The sequence below is a fragment of the Scomber japonicus genome, chromosome 19 (assembly GCF_027409825.1).
Source record: "Scomber japonicus isolate fScoJap1 chromosome 19, fScoJap1.pri, whole genome shotgun sequence".
Classification (NCBI taxonomy): Eukaryota; Metazoa; Chordata; class Actinopteri; order Scombriformes; family Scombridae; genus Scomber; species Scomber japonicus.
In genome coordinates this window covers 28,458,775-28,475,170 of record NC_070596.1, presented here as the reverse complement: position 1 = coordinate 28,475,170, position 16,396 = coordinate 28,458,775, and the positions used below count along the sequence as shown (strand labels likewise).

The following is a 16,396-nucleotide window of genomic DNA, read 5'->3' as shown; positions in this document are numbered from 1 at the left end:
TGTACGCCTCCTCACACTGAGCTTCAGTGTTTGTCCCGCCCCTGTAATGAAGAACTTTCCTCTGATTGGACTAAACTCATCTCTAAAATAGCTCAAACACCATCACCTCCATTCATTAGTGAGTCACAGGCTCTGCAGGTTAGACGGCAGCCAGACGGCACAACTCGTCCTCCTCACTCCAATTCACCAGACTGTCCTCCTGCTGCTGCTGCTGTCTGTTGATGCCGGTGATGACTTCAGATTTTATTACAGTCGCTGCTTGAAAACTGGATGTATTTGAGCAGCTTTGGTCAGATAGAGGAGGACAACCTTTAGATCACAGGCTCCCTCATGGAGATTGAAAGCATGGTAGCAAACAATGCTCTTGTTAGAGCCAGAGAAGGTGAGAGTCCTTTTTTTTAATGGTTTTATGGAGAGATGTTGGATTTTAGAAAGCAGAAACATCTTTTAAATCCCTCCTTTAAAAGATTATGTTAGAAGAAAACTTTTGGGCTCAACTCTTCTTACTTTTCCATCCTTGCAATTTTATATCCTGCTGTAAATCTCCTGTGTTTAATCATCTTATTATTTGTCTTTATTGTCTCATTATTTGTTTTATTTGCTTTTTTATTTTCTCTTTGAAGCACTTTTATAACTTTATATAAAAGCACTACACAGAAAAGTTGTAATACTAATTAAAAAACGACTTGTAATATGATATAATAGGAATGTGTTGTGTGTAGTTTTTAGATGAATAACTCAGTGAAACTCATGAAACACTCAGTTTTCAGACCTTTTTTCATTTGCAGATTTTCTTACTCACCCTGTTGCTATATTTATCAGGTGTAGATGTGTATCTCCCTCATGTTTTGGTTTTGTTATCAGAGGACGGCAGTTTACTTCCCTAAACAGCACAATGTAGAGAGCTGAGGAATGATGACACTGATGAGAGATTAAGTCAAGTTAGACCATTAAAACTTTTATATGTCTTATTTATGAACCCATGCCATGCACAGCTGCTCAAAACTTCATTTTAACATTTTAGCTTCCAGAGAAAAAAAAAAGCCCTTTAGCTTCCTTTAAACAAAGTCTGAACAGAAAGACTCATTCAGAGATTATAAACATATCACTTCTGATGAAAATGAACTGAAAGCAGCATGAATATACTGTCTGTGTCTTTTTATTTGGTAAACAAATGTGCTTCATGGAAATAAAGTGTACAAGTGGCAGCGTGGCCATTTAAGTGTGCAGAGTAATGTCGTCCCACAGGCTTTGCTCACCTGCTGCCAGAGCTATTAATAGTTCATTCACTGTACTGCAGCGTGCTATTGTCTGAAACCTGACGGACTAGGCGTGCATGTGTCGTGCACATTTATGACACACCACTGAGAGACGGGTTATTCGTCTTTACTTTACTGTTTTTATTTACACTATATTTCCACCTGAAGCAGCTTTTCTGTCTCTGTCTCTGTGCAGGTGATAAAGGCCGAAGCTGGAAATGGAAAGAGATGCTTCGCTTTCCTCACATTAACCAGTGTATGGACCTGGCCATGAACATCGGTCTGTGCACCTGTGTGTTATATAACTCACTACATGTCTTCCACCTGCCTTGTACATGGTTCGTAGTGTCATCTCACATCATATCTTTATTTTCTGTTTCAGAACGAGACTACTACAGTCTGTGTGTGAAGCAGCCGATCGGCAAGAAACTGTTTCAGCTCTTCTGCCGTAGTCGCCCCTACCTGCAGAACTACATCTCCCTCCTGGACGCTTTGGTACACTATGATTTAATATTTAGAGGATTTGTACTGTAAGAAATGAATATTGAGTTTATGATCAGAAAGTTATGCCAACTGTCAGACTGAGTGAGTCATGGTGCAGAATACAAGTAGAAAAAATATATTTATCATGATGACGAGAGTGACACAACACAGTAATGAGCATGGACTGAGTTTCCTATAATATGACCATGCATCATGCATCATGCAGCAGGACAAGAAGTGAATGAAATGTTGTGTAATAATGAAGCATAGCGGCTGCTGCAGGACAGGAAGTAACCGAGGGAGAAAACGAAGCTGAATTTATCTGCAATTCAGTTTAGTTTTAGTTAGTTTTACATTGTTCATTGTAGTTTATATTTTAATTTCAGTTAACTAAATTATTTTTTCATTGCTAGTTTTAGTTTTAATTAACTATAATATCCCTGGTATGAACAATAACATGCAGGAAAAAGTAGCAGGACATATGTGTTTCTTTTCATTAAGCAAACTGAAGAGACTCAATGCTGTGTGTGTGTGTGGTGTAATTCATTTATGTTGAGGATGTGAGTCTGCTGCTCTGATAAACAGGAACAGACAGGATGATAATTTAGTCTGTTTTAATGATACTTTGCCATAAGTTCCCCCATCCATGCATTTATAATCACTATAAAAACACTTAATACATGGTTTGTAACACACTATAGTGTAGTTTTAATCAGATATAAGGGTTTATGAATATATTTATCAGTAGCCAGAAGTGTTCAGCTATACACACATATGTGTTTTAAAAGATTTATTAACTGTTTATAAATGGAAAATAGCAAAACTTCATACTCAGCTTCTGTGTCTGTTTCCTCTTCGTCTCCTTCAGGACACTTTTGAGACAAAGTGTGACGAGGAGAGGAGAGACTTTGGTATCAGCATCATTCAGAGATTCCTCCGGAGTCAGGTTTGACTTTATTTTTATTTTTACTGTCCAAAGAAAAAATACATCTCTATATTTTATTTTGGAATAGAAGACATTTATAAGTATTTTTATATAAGTTGTAAATCTACTCACAGACGTAGATGCTGACAGTGTTTTTAATACTGCTTTCATCTTCTCCTCAGTCCACTCAGTGTGTGTCCATCGTGCTGAAGTATGAGCAGAGCTGCATCGAAAATCTGGAGTACGATCCCTGTGGAGACGTTTTTCATGACTGCAGAGCGTAAGTCCATACATGCTGTTTGCTTATATATGTATCTGTGAGTTTAAAAGCTATGTTTTAAGACATATAAAAAGATCATTTGTGTCCGAAAAATGTGGAATCTATGAATACTAGGGCTGGGCCGATATGCTTTTGTGCCGATTCGATTCTCTAACAACAATTTTTGGGTCCCGATTTGATTTAAATTGCGATTCTGATTAAACAATTATTGTGATTTTCTTTCCTTAAACAAGAACAGGTTGAACCAAACACTTGATAATACATCATAAGTAGGGCTGTCAAACAATTACTTTTTTTAAATTGAGATTAATCACAGAATTTCCATAGTTAATCGCGTTTAATCGCGTTTTGAATTGCATGTTTAAAATCCTGTTATTTGACATTTGAAGGCAGTTTTAAGCCCATAATGTAAAGCATTTCTTACCAGAGTGTCTTAACTGGGAATCAATCACGGCTCTGCTGCGACTCCCACACTCCAAAAGTGCTAACTCAAACTCCACGTACTCCGGTGGTAGTTAAACTCCGTTTGACACAGGTTGCATTTTACTTTTGACTTGTCAACTGAAGCGTCTGGAAGTGTTTTAAAGTTAAACAAGCCGTTCAAAAGTCCAGTAGCTCTCTTACTTTCCATCAGCGCGGTAGGTTTCCTGCAGGAGGCCACTTCAATGCATAGCGCTACAGCTAGAGGAGCCGTCTACGGGGTAGTAGAAGGGACAAAAAGGCTTGCAACATTAAAATGACATTAATAAAAAATTAACGCGTTATGGATTGCATTAATCTAATCGCGATTAACGCGTTAACGCTTACAGCCCTAATCATAAGTCATATTTACAAAAATCAATACACACATCACATTAGTTTGTGAGATTTATTTTTAAAACTGTGCACCTGCCCTCACAAAAAACATTCCCATCCACCAACGTCTTACAATAAACTGAACTGCTACATTTAGCTGGTGTTTAGAAGAAAAAAAAATTAAATAAATAAATTAAAATCGATAGAAAAAAATCGCGATTAATATAAAAATCTTTTTTTTTGGCCCAGCCCTAATGAATAGGCAAAAGTCATTCAGATATCTCCTCCTTCATTGTAAAGTCTATTCTCGGTGTTCATGCATTGGAGGATTACTGCTCCACGTCACACTTGTGAGTACTGGACCAGGAAGTCACAAATCCTGTTCTTAGATAGCATAAACTGAGATTTAGAGTCTAAATGACTCACTACATGCAGCATAGATATATATATAGATATATCTGCTCTGTAGATCACTCTGAAACCAAAAGAGAGAAACGTATAATTCCAGTTCTTTCATATCAGTTTGGCACCTCCGCAGTTTCACATAATTTCCATTGTCTGCCTACATAGTCCAGATTCTTATTCCAATACAGCAAATCAAATCTTTTATTAAAGTGATAACAGACAGTCACACTGAGCCTGATTGCATCCTGCTATTTAACACAAGACGTTACCATAACAACCAACTTGAGCTTCCTGCTAAAGTCTCTTGTGGAAGGACTCACCCAAAAATACTCACAATGAAAAGGTGCACAGCTGATGTCAGTCAGCAGTTAATTGGCAGCTGTAGCACATTAAACAGCATGTAACCATACCTGCAGATTACCTAAAGACACCGACACGCCCCTCCAATCTGTTGAGAGAAAAAAAGAGCATTTATTTTTTTATTTTTTTTTATTGAATCTGTTCTCATCATGATACAAACAGATGAAACATGTAAATCAAGCCAGGCAGTAACTTGAGCTCAGAGAAACATTCCTCCTCCATGTGAAAACAAACTGATCATTCTGCACAAAGAGAAAAAGAAACAACATCTAACAGAGGTGGAATAAAAACATGAGCTTGTGTGCTTTGATAATGAGTAACCTCTCTGTTTCATGCATTAGATATTTAAATAGATACCTCAGTGGAGAGCCCTTCAGCCAGTACCAGGAGAGCATGTTCTTTGACCGTTTCCTGCAGTGGAAGATGGTGGAGAGGTCAGTATATATGACGCACTGTGTGACAGGTTTATCTGCTTGTACTCGATACGCTCCGCTACAATCATTGTTGACTTCAGGACACATTTATTAAAATTTGTTCCAATCAAAGTGAAAACAACTTGTCTTTCTCTTCAAGGCAGCCCATCACCAAGAATATGTTTAGACAGTACAGACTGCTGGGGAAAGGAGGGTTTGGAGAGGTAAGAACACAGTTATCTCGCTGTAAGGACACATATATGTCTCTGTTGCTGTTGTTATTTAACCCTCCTGTTGTCCTCGAGTCAAGGAAGGAAGGAAGAAAGGAAGGAAGGAAGGAGGAAACGAAGGGAAGGAGGAAGGAAGGAAGGACAAAAGGAAGGAAAGGAGGGAGGACAGGAGGAAGAAGGAAGGAAAGGAGGGAGGAAGGAAGGAAGGGAGGGAGGAAGAAGGAAGGAAAGGAGGGAGGATGGGAGGAGGGAGGAAGGAAGGTAGGAGGGAGGACGAGAGGAAGAAGGAAGGAAAGGAGGGAGGAAGAAGGAAGGAAGGTAGGAGGGAGGGAGGAAAGAAGGAAGGAGGGAGGAAGAAAGGACAGAGAGGGAAGGAAGGTAGGAGGGAGAGAGGAAAGAAGGAAGGACGGAGGGAGGGAGAAAGGAAAAGAGGAAGGAAGGAAAGAAGGACAGGAAGGAAGGAATGGAGGGAGGAATGAGAGAGGAAGGAAGGAAGGAAAGAAGGAATGGAGGAAGGAAGGAAGGAAGGAAAGAATAAACACATTTTGACTCATCTTTGATATTGACAGTAGTCTCAAAGACATTTAACCAGTTTTATCCTTAATGAATCACGTTGTTTCCTCTTCAGGTGTGGGCTTGTCAGGCTCGAGCCACAGGAAGGATGTACGCCTGCAAGAAGCTGGACAAGACCCACGTGAAGAAGAGGAGAGGGGAGGGAATGGCTCTCAACGAGAAAGAGATACTGGAGTCGCTGGACAGTCGATTTGTGGTGAGATTTACCAGAGTTTCACTTTGGTTGTTTAATCCTTTGGCTCTTTGCCCATCTCCAAGTTTCCAAGTTCGCACAAAGCAAATGTTGAAGTTCATAGAGCTCAGAGATTAAATGTGAAAAGTGAGCATGAGCGATGGGAGAATACAGTCTTTATTTTGCTGAACATTTAGGAAGGTTGTCAAAGCCTGTTCAGTTTTATCATCAACAGTTTCCATCATTGTTTCAGTCTTCTCTTCTGAATCTTGCTTCCATCGCTGAATCTTCTGGTACAAGAGAAACAGAAAACTGGTTAAAGTTTCGTCTATTTGTTATTATGGATTTTTCAGATTCCTTTAAATAATCTGAAGACCCTTTTTTTAAACCTTTAAATACAGTCGATCCAATAGTTGTTGAGACTGTTACGACCCAGAGAATATCTAGGGGATGAGAGGTGTAATTGGGATAACCCAGGGGGAATAAAGATTTACTAACAACTTAGACAAAGATAATCAAAACCTTGAGCACAATAAACAGAAAACAGACTTAATTCCTTAATAAAAGGAAGCTGATCTGAAATAGGTTACTAAAAAAATAACACAATCCACAGGGGCATTGTTGAAAAATCTGCTAACTCTGCTGCTAGTGCGGCTACTAGCTTAGCGGCTAACTCGGCTAACTGTAGACTGTATTGGTAGTAGTGTTAGATGTAGTAACAATAACTGGCCACTAGGCAGGTTAACCACTGAGGAGAGCGGACTCTCGGTCTTATATAGTAGGGGAGGGACCAAGGGTACGCCACTACATCATGGAGTAGCCCTTTTTTGCAGGCTCATAAAATCAGTGAAAATGAGAGGGTGAGAAACAGTTTAAGGCTCAATCTCCACAATTCAGTACTGCATAGTTATCAGTCTTTTCACGTTTTCTGTAACCATTTTCCAACATGTATAATATGTTTAGAAGTAAATCAATGAATTGACTTTACAGGGACTTAAAGTAAATCACTTAAAATAATCACCAAAGTCTCATGTTCTCTGTAGGTGAATCTGGCGTACGCTTATGAAACCAAACACGCCCTTTGTATGGTTCTGACCATGCTGAGCGGAGGAGACTTGAGATTTCACATTTATAACATCGGAGCGCCCGGCCTGGATGTAGAACGAGTCCAGTTCTACGCTGCAGAAGTCTACTGTGGTTTAACCCACCTCCACCAGAAGTCCATAGTGTACAGGTCAGTGTGTTCATAGACTGGAGATGTAGTTAAAGCGATTTCGACCTAGCATCATATGCACCATGAGGTCTATCTAAACACCACCTCAGCCCTTGTTTTTCATTTGGTCGCCAAATAGTGGAGTTAGAGCTATTAGCCAAGTGTCTTAGTACAGGCGCTAACGGGACCACCAGTTTATCTCGTAAATTACTGGATTGTTATCAAACTTCTACAGTAGTACAAATAAGGTATTTACTCATAAATCCTGCACAGATCTCTAGACTGATGTCTTACAAAAAGCAGTGTGTAGTTGGGGTCGAAGGTTAAAGGTTAAAGGTTAACTCTGTGACGTTACATTCAGCCGCAACCTTTTGCCTCCACTCTTTACTGAACAATATGAAGGCATTTGGTGGCTTCTTGATGTACAGCTGGCCTGTGATCTGCTGGGTTTCTACGTCTCTCCTTATACTGCTACAGAAAAACAAGAAAACAAAAAGCACAGTGCTAACTTCATTAACTCTAGCTGCTAGCTGGCCCTTTCTGACTTTCTTGTCATTATGCTGTAATTTTAGGCAGGTATTCCACGAAGATTTGACACAATGGAATATTATAACAAGCTTTTAAAAATACAACACATTGTTAAAGATGAAACTAGTGGTTTCCAACATTTTTGTCTTTTGATGTCTTACAAAAAGCAGTGTGTAGTCAGGGTCGAAGGTTAAAGGTTAAAGGTTAAAGTAGTGTTTTAGAAGGAAAATCATCCTTGTTTATACTGTGTTGTTGAAACACAGTAAAAATAGACTGATTATATTAATATTCATTCAGGCATCACATAGACAAATAACAGATATCTGAAATAAAACAGCAGCTGCTAGAAATTACATATAAACTGACTGTATCTGACTTGTTGGTGGTTTGTCAGTTGGTGACAATTGTCATTGTAACAGTAAAACAAAAAGGTATTATATTAATCTGCAATAAGTTAAAATCCTGTTGAAGTTAAAAAAGCTCATAAACTCATGTCTAAGAAAGGATTAAAATGTCACATAACCTCTTATTCATTTCATTGTGTGTTTTATTTATTACAGTTAAAAACTAAGCTATAGGCCTAATGGTCTCTGTCTTCTCTGTCTAGATCGGTCAGAATCAGGGATCGAATGCATTGATTTATGAGTAAAGAGCCTATTTGTACTACTGTAGAAGTTTGATAACAATCCAGGCATTATTAGTGGGGTCATTTACCAGATACACTGGTGGTCCCGTTAGCGTCTGTACTAAGACATTCGGCTAATAGCTCTAACTCCACTAATTTCCGACCAAATGAAAAAAAGGGGCTGAGGTGGTGTTTAGATAGACCTCATGGTGCATCATGTGACTCTAGGTCGAAATTACGCCGAACCATTGCTTGAGGAACGGACTCTAACGTTGATTTATCTTCCAGGGATCTGAAACCAGAAAACATTCTCCTGGATGACAACGGTACGTAAAACCTCAGTCAACACTCTTCTCTGTTTGTTTTAGTGATCAGAGTCATAAATAGCAACAAGCAAAGTTTATTAATCGGATCAAATACCAAAACTCAGACAGACAGAACACGATTAAATAACATGACATCCGCCCCCTTGACGGGTTATTTATAGCTCTGAAATCTCTTGAAGGATTTATACGATAACAAACTCCGCTAGACAATCGCTCATCCAATCGAGATTCATTCCTCAGATGCATCGGCTCGCTCTAGAGAAGGAAGTAGCTGACTGGTATTTTGACATAGGTAGAAACAAAAGGCTGGAGGATGAGGAAGTGATGAGCCTCTGGGAATCAGGTGTGGTGTCGGCTATTTTAAGAAACCTGTTGCTTCATTTTTCATTCTTGGCAGCGTGTTTGGAGACTTTTTTGTTGTACATGCTTAAGTAATTACCAAATGACCGGGTAATGTTTGCACAGCTGTCACAAGGTCATTGTATTAGTTGAACTGGCATGCACTTCTGTGTGACATCAAATAACTTTTACTGCCTCTTCAAACTGAAACTAATTTTGCAGCCTGAGGCCGTTCATGCACTAAAGAAACATACAGTTACACATGTGATGCTTTTCTTAGACTTCTACTCACACTTTTCTTTATGTAGGGCTTTAAAATAGGGCTGTCAAACGATTAATTTTTTAATCGCGATTAATCACAGAATTTCCATAGTTAATCACGTTTTGAATTGCATGTTTAAAATCCTGTTATTTTCCATTTGAAGGCAGTTTTAAGCCCATAATGTAAAGCATTTCTTACCAGAGTGTCTTAACTGGGAATCAATCACGGCTCTGCTGCGACTCCCACACTCCAAAATGGTCCTTTGGTGGAGCTGAGGCTGGCTTGGCTGCACCTGGGTGTTTAGCGTGGAGGTGCTAACTCAAACTCCACGTACTCCGGTGGTAGTTAAACTCCGTTTGACACAGGTTGCATTTTACTTTTGACTTGTCAACTGAAGCGTCTGGAAGTGTTTTAAAGTTAAACAAGCCGTTCAAAAGTCCAGTAGCTCTCTTACTTTATGGGTCTGTTCTAAACCGCATACTTTCCTACTACTCGTACTAACTCTGACGTCATGTGAAGTATGTAGTGTGTTTCAACTGCGTAGTATGTGATTTAGAGTATGTGAGAAGTTCCTGGATGGTTTACTAGATTCTCCAGAAATGCAGAGTATGCATCAAGAGCTGACTACTCACACTCACATTACCCAAGATGCAACGCAACTTCTGAAAAAACCCCAAAAATACAAACGTGTCAGATCACCACCTCGGTAGTTTCAAGTTAGCTACAGCGAGGGTATGTTCGCTTCCTGTTTTCAGTATAAAAGCACCAATTCTACCGTTATGGTTTTCTTAATAATAAAAGGCAACGGGTGTTGAAGGAAGTGACTTTAAACAGATGTTATTTGGACAAATTAGTGTCACATTGTGGATCTAAAGGGCTACTTTACTTTCTTCCTAAAAAGGTTAGAAATGTGGATAAAGTGGTTTATTTACAGAGTTAGAGCTAAAATGAAATCAGCTTCAGCCTGATGATTTCAGCTCGGGTAGGAACCAAATGCATTGTGGGTTATCGTGTAGTTTACTACAGTGTAAACGGTCTGCTGACTATCTGGTCCTTTAGTGTGTAGTATAGAAGTATGTAGTATGTAGTATGCTGAGCTTATCTGGATATCAGCCAGTCAGCATCACACTGGTTCAGTCTTCATCGCTCTGCTATCACTGCGTTACAGTCTCGAGTTTTCTCAAGGAAACTGGTCTCAGGGGAAGGAAGTGAAAATCAACTGGGGCAGAAAAGGAAAGAAGATCTCAAACATGAAACCTGTTCAGTGTTTTATTGTTTCAGTTTTTTTTTTTCCCTCCTCTCTACAGGACACATCCGCATCTCTGACCTGGGCCTGGCTGTGAGGCTGTATGAAGGGGAACTGGTACGAGGCAGAGTGGGAACGCTGGGATATATGGGTACGTATGAGACTCATATTAATCATGTCCAGATATAATCTACAGAGCACCCGAGGATAAGACTTAACATACAAACACATACAGATTTAAATTGTATTAGGCGCTCTTAGGCCTCCGTACATCTGTGAGTGTGTTGCCTTAAACCTGTAATTTACACATTCTGCTCTGAGCTTATTTAATATCAATATATCAAATATATTTAAAGGCTCCTCGTAGACACAAGAGCACATACTGTATATCATATTAAGCATATACAACAGATAAAAAGGTCAATGTCAAGTAAAAGTTTATATATATATATATATAAATAAATAAGTCAAATTAAATAATAAAATAAAACAATGCTCACACTCACTAACGTCAACACCAACAGATTATATCTAGACTAAAAATAAAAATTGGCATTGAGACAATTTTTTTGTAATGTGAACGTAAGCCAAATATGTGCATGTGATGGTATGATAAGTGTGTGTGTGTGTGTGTGTGTGTGTTTGAAAGAGAATGTGGTCACAAGAAGGAAGAAGAGAAAATAAAAAGTAGTTCTGACTCAGCCGCCTCTCTGACAGCTTGCTTGATTGATTGATTCACTTCCTGTTTCCAGCTCCTGAGGTGATCGGTAACGAGTATTATGGGATGAGCGTGGACTGGTGGGGCCTCGGCTGCCTGCTTTACGAGATGACCGCAGGGAAGCCGCCGTTCAGAGGGCACGGAGAACACCCGAGAGCCTTAGAGATGGAGAGACGGATTCATGACGACCAGGAGGAGTACGATGACAAGTTCAGCAAACCAGTGAAGAGCCTCTGCTCGGCCGTGAGTTCTTAAAAATCCTCCCAATCTGCTCAACAGGAAGCTCACACATGATTAAAAGCTTTACCTTCTCTGTCCGGCGCTGTAGTTGTTGTGCAAGGACCCGAATCAGAGGCTGGGCTCAGAAGGAGGAATGGCAATCCAGTCGCATCCCTTCTTCAGAAATCTCAACTTCAGGATGTTGGAGGCGGGACTTGTTGAGCCGCCGTTTAAACCTGATGTAAGTTTCCCAAAAGATTAACTCACCCTACGAATGTATAGACATAAACAATCAATACTGGATGTGTCTTTATGTGCTCTGCTTCATCCACTCCTGAAGCTTTCCTTCTCAATCAATCATTCAATCTTTATTTGTATAGCGCCAAATCACAACAAAGTAATCTCGAGGCTCTTTCCACATAGAGCAGGTTCTAACCCGAACTCTTCAGGTTTTAACTTTAAAGAGACCCAACATTCCCACATGAGCAACAGTGGCAAGAAAAAACTCCCTTTTAACAGGAAGTAACCTCAGAACCAGACTCAGAGTGGGAGAACATCAACTGACCGGTTGGAGTAGAGAGGAGAGAAAGGAAGGATAGGAGAGAGAAGAGGAAGGAGAGAGAGGAAGGAGAGGAGAGAGAGGGGAGAAAGGAAGGAGAGGAGAGAGAGGGAGAGGAGAGAGAGAGAGGAAGGAGGGAGAGAGGAAGGAGAGGAGAGAGAGGGAGAGGAGAGAGAGAGAGGAAGAAGAGGAGAGAGAGGAAGAGGAGAGAGAAAGGAGAGAGAGGAAGGAGAGGAGAGAGAGGAAGAGGAGGAGAGGAGAGAGAGAGAGGAAGAGGAGGAGAGGAGAGAGAGAGAGGAAGAGGAGGAGAGAGAGAGGAAGAGGAAGGAGAGGAGAGAGGGAGGAGGAAGGAGAGGAGAGAGAGATAGGAAGAGGAGGAGAGAGGAAGGAGAGAACGGAGAGGAGGAGAGAGAGAGAGAGAGAGAGAAAGAGAGAGAGAGAGAGAGGAAGGAGAGAGGAGAGAGAGGAAGAGGAGAGAGAGGAAGGAGAGGAGAGAGAGGAAGGAGAGGAGAGAGGAGAGAGAGGAAGGAGAGGAAGGAGAGGAGAGAGAGGAAGGAGAGGAGAGAGAGGAAGGAGAGGAGGAGAGAGGAGAGAGAGGAGAGGAGAGAGAGGAAGGAGAGGAGAGAGAGGAAGGAGAGGAGAGAGAGGAAGAGGAGGAGAGAGAGGACTCCTCTCCTTCCACACATTGAAGGTCCGGGACTGGAATCTATCATCCGGACGTCTACAGGCCCAGATTACCTGTGAGACCAGAAAGCACAGACAACTCCGGGGAAGAAGTTTAGCTTATTGAATGCATTAATAGAACATGAATGTTAATGGATATAGATGGATGGATAGAGAGAGAGAGGGAGGAGGAGAGAGGAGCCCAGTGCATCATGGGAGTCCCCCGGCAGTCTAAGCCTATAGCAGCATAAACTAAGAGCTCTAAGAGCCCTAACTATAAGCTTTATCAAAAAGGAAAGTTTTAAGTCTGCTCTTAAATGTAGGGAGGGTGTCTGCCCCCCCGGACCAAATCTGGAAGATGGTTCCACAGGAGAGGAGCCTGATAGCTGAAGGCTCTGCCTCCTGTTCTACTTTTAGAGATACTATGAACTACAAGTAGACCTGCATGCTGGGAGCGCAGTGTTCTAGTAGGTACATAAGGTACTATCAGCTCTTTAAGATATGATGGAGCCTGACCATTGAGAGCTTTGATTAAGTGCTAAATGTTACTAAAATATTAAGATTTAGAACTAGTCCATTACAAGTAAAAAATAAATGCACTTCTAATTCAAAGTATATTTACATTTATGAGTTTTTGTCACTATACAGAAAAAGTTATTTCAGTTACAGTTTACTTCATAGTTTTGTGTTTATTAGTCAGTTGATTTGCAGATGAATGCACAGAACTGCTTTATAAATTAATTATTATTATTAATAACTATAAATTTAAGTAGTTTAATATAATATTTAATAACTAAGTTTATACACATATAATTGTTTTTTGTGTTGCAAGGGTCAACAAGCTCTTCAGAAATTCTGGAAAAGGCCTCAATGCATCTAAATACATACTAATTAAGCATTTATTAACATTTTTCAAATTAAAAGCTGTGGACTTAATAGCTTATAAAGCCTTTATAAAATGTGCTTAATTGGGAAGAGGTATCCAGCATTTCAATGTTTGTAATTTTAACTATTTAATATACTGTTGGTCACTTAATACACAATATTTTAGGAGCTCAACATGTGTTTTGTGTATGAAATGTTAATATCCACAATAACTAACTATACACGGAGGAGGCTGATTCAGACAAATATGAAGGCAGAAAAACTGAATTAAATCCATGTTGACTGTGTGTTTGTGTTTTCAGCCCAGACTGGTTTACTGCAGCGACGTTCAGGACATCGAGGAGTTCTCCATCGTTAAAGGAGTCATTCTGGACCAAAGAGACGACAACTTCTACTCCAAGTTCAACACCGGCAGCGTTCCCATAACCTGGCAGAACGAGGTCAGCTCCTATTCTTAAATATATAAAATATAGTATATAAAAAGTAAACTTCAAGTATACTGCCTCAGTTTTAGTATAAAATAAATATACTCATCGTCTTCTTCGTCGTTCATAGATCATAGAGACGGGATGTTTCAAGGAGCTCAACGTTTTTGGCCCTCAGGGGTCTCGGCCTCCAGACCTGGACTACTCCCAGACCCCTGAGATCCCCAAACGCAGCCTGCTGCAACGAATCTTCCGCAGACACGTAAGAACACACAAACACACTCACACACACACACACACACACACACACACACACACACACACTGCTGCTTCTAAAAGTGTGTGTGAATCAAGTTATTTCTCTCCCTCTGTAGAACCATCCAGAGCCGTCAGATGAGAGCAGGCAGGCTTTGGTGCCCAACGGGACCTTGGTGACGTCAGGTCTGCTCAGCACGGCCCTCTGAGGACCGGCACAGTACCGTACCGCCAAAATAAAGTTCACCTCGACTGTTTTAAAGAAAGAAAAAAAAAATAGCATTGACTGTAGCAGCAGAGGACAGCAGAGTCAGTCCTCCTTTAACCCTCCTGTCGTCCTCTGGGGTCAAATTGACCCCATCTCTTTTTGACTGTTCCTTCCTTCCTGACCCCACTAATAATGCCTGGACTGTTATCAAACTTCTACAGTAGTACAAATAGGCTCTTTACTCATAAATCCATGCATTGGAAAGTTTGTAAGTACACCAGGAGTTTATTAAAATAACACTTACCTGATGGCTTTTACTCTGCTGCTAATGCTAAAGCTGGAAACATCGTCGAAATATCGCACGATCACTGAAATGCCGTGTGGTCTCACGAGATCCCGCACAGCACATCTAAAGATCTGTGTATGACGCTAGGTCGAAATTACGCCGAACCATCGCTTTAATGCTGGTTGTTGTTCAGAGTCTGTAAATCTTGTGTTGGGTATCAGGATGCAATCAGGCTCAGTGTGACCGTCCGCTCTGCTAAAGATAGAACAACATGTTACGGCATTATGCAGATTTACTGTAATGTGAACAGAGCAGTTATACTGTAGCAGACAAAAAAAGCTATTTCAGTTGGTCTTAAAAGAAAAAGTACTTGAATTTTGATCCCAGTAGCACGGCACATGAAGCTCAACATTACGTGTTGTGTTGAGTATCAGGATGCAATCAGGCTCAGTGTGACCGTCCATCCGGCTGATGATAGAGCAACATGTTACAGCTTTATACAAAGATTTACTGTAATGTGAACAGAGCAGTTATGATGCTGTAGCAGACAAAAAAAGCTATTTCAGTTGGTCTTTAAAAGAAAAAGAAAAGTACTTGAATTTTGATACCAGTAGCACGGCACATGAAGCTCAACATTACGCAGTAGGGTTGAGTATCAGGATGCAATCAGGCTCAGTGTGACCGTCCGTCCGGCTGATGATAGAGCAACATCTTACGGCTTTATACAAAGATTTACTGTATTACAGCGATATGAACAGAGAAAAAAGCTATTTCAGTTGGTCTTTAAAAGAAAAAGTACTTGAATTTTCATCCCAGTAGCACGGCACATGAAGCTCAACATTAAGCAGCAGGGCTGGGTATCGGTACTCGACCCAAGTAAATTGATACTAAAGTAGTATCAAAATGTCTCCCGTCAAACGATACCTGCTAACGATCCTTTTTTCAAAACATCAAACATGCCCAGAAATTATATTATATTTTTAACACTTTTCTCACATTTTATAGACAAAACCATTTACAGTAACACAAAAAGCCAATAATGACATGAATAAAGGACGAGCTGCCCTCATTAGTGACTTTCTGGACAGATATACTGTATATATAGAGTTGTATATTATATTGTAGTTAGGGCTGCGTATCAGTACTCCATTTGGTATCGACTGACATATATAGACTCCCATCAAACAATACCTGCAATCGATCCTTTTTGCACCCAGAGCTAGAAAATAGAAAATATGAATATTTGTACGGACTTGCTCACAGCCATTCAACACAAGCGTTCTTGGATTTAATGTGAGTATCAGGATCACTTTAAGGAGACTTGGATTGGTACCAGTATCATCATTTTAAAACGATACCCAGCCCTATTACGCAATGGTTCCCAACCTGTTGGAAACCAATATATGAAGGTCCCCCCCCACCCCCTCCCTTTTTAAAATACTGTATATTTAACCGTTTTATTTTAGTTTATTAATAAGTTTTAATGATCAATTCATCTTTTTTTTTTTTTTTGCAAAAATGCCAAAACTGTACTTCAGGTTCCTTCCTGGTTACAAATGTGAATATTTGCTGATTTCTTACTTCTACGATTGTGAATTAAAGTTTTGTGTTTTGTATAAATTCTCTTGTTGAGTTTTGTGCGTTTTAATGTTTGTAGTTGCTGAGTTTTCCAAAAGGACGGGCTCACCAAACTAGCTTAGGCTATAAATACTTTGGTACATGGCATTAATTCAACCTATATGTT

At 40.1% G+C, this 16,396-nt stretch overlaps 1 protein-coding gene across 1 annotated transcript; it reads left to right on the top strand.

The window, feature by feature from the left end:
* The first annotated feature begins 330 nt into the window (after positions 1-330).
* Positions 331-14,367, top strand: grk5 (G protein-coupled receptor kinase 5). Its single transcript, XM_053339544.1, has 16 exons — positions 331-388; positions 1,456-1,539; positions 1,642-1,754; positions 2,611-2,688; positions 2,850-2,947; positions 4,849-4,941; positions 5,081-5,144; positions 5,779-5,919; positions 6,939-7,129; positions 8,550-8,587; positions 10,496-10,585; positions 11,187-11,395; positions 11,481-11,612; positions 13,781-13,918; positions 14,034-14,165; positions 14,278-14,367. Exons 1-16 carry the CDS (start codon positions 331-333, stop codon positions 14,365-14,367), a joined length of 1,749 nt encoding a protein of 582 aa, XP_053195519.1.
* Positions 14,368-16,396: the final 2,029 nt, after the last annotated feature.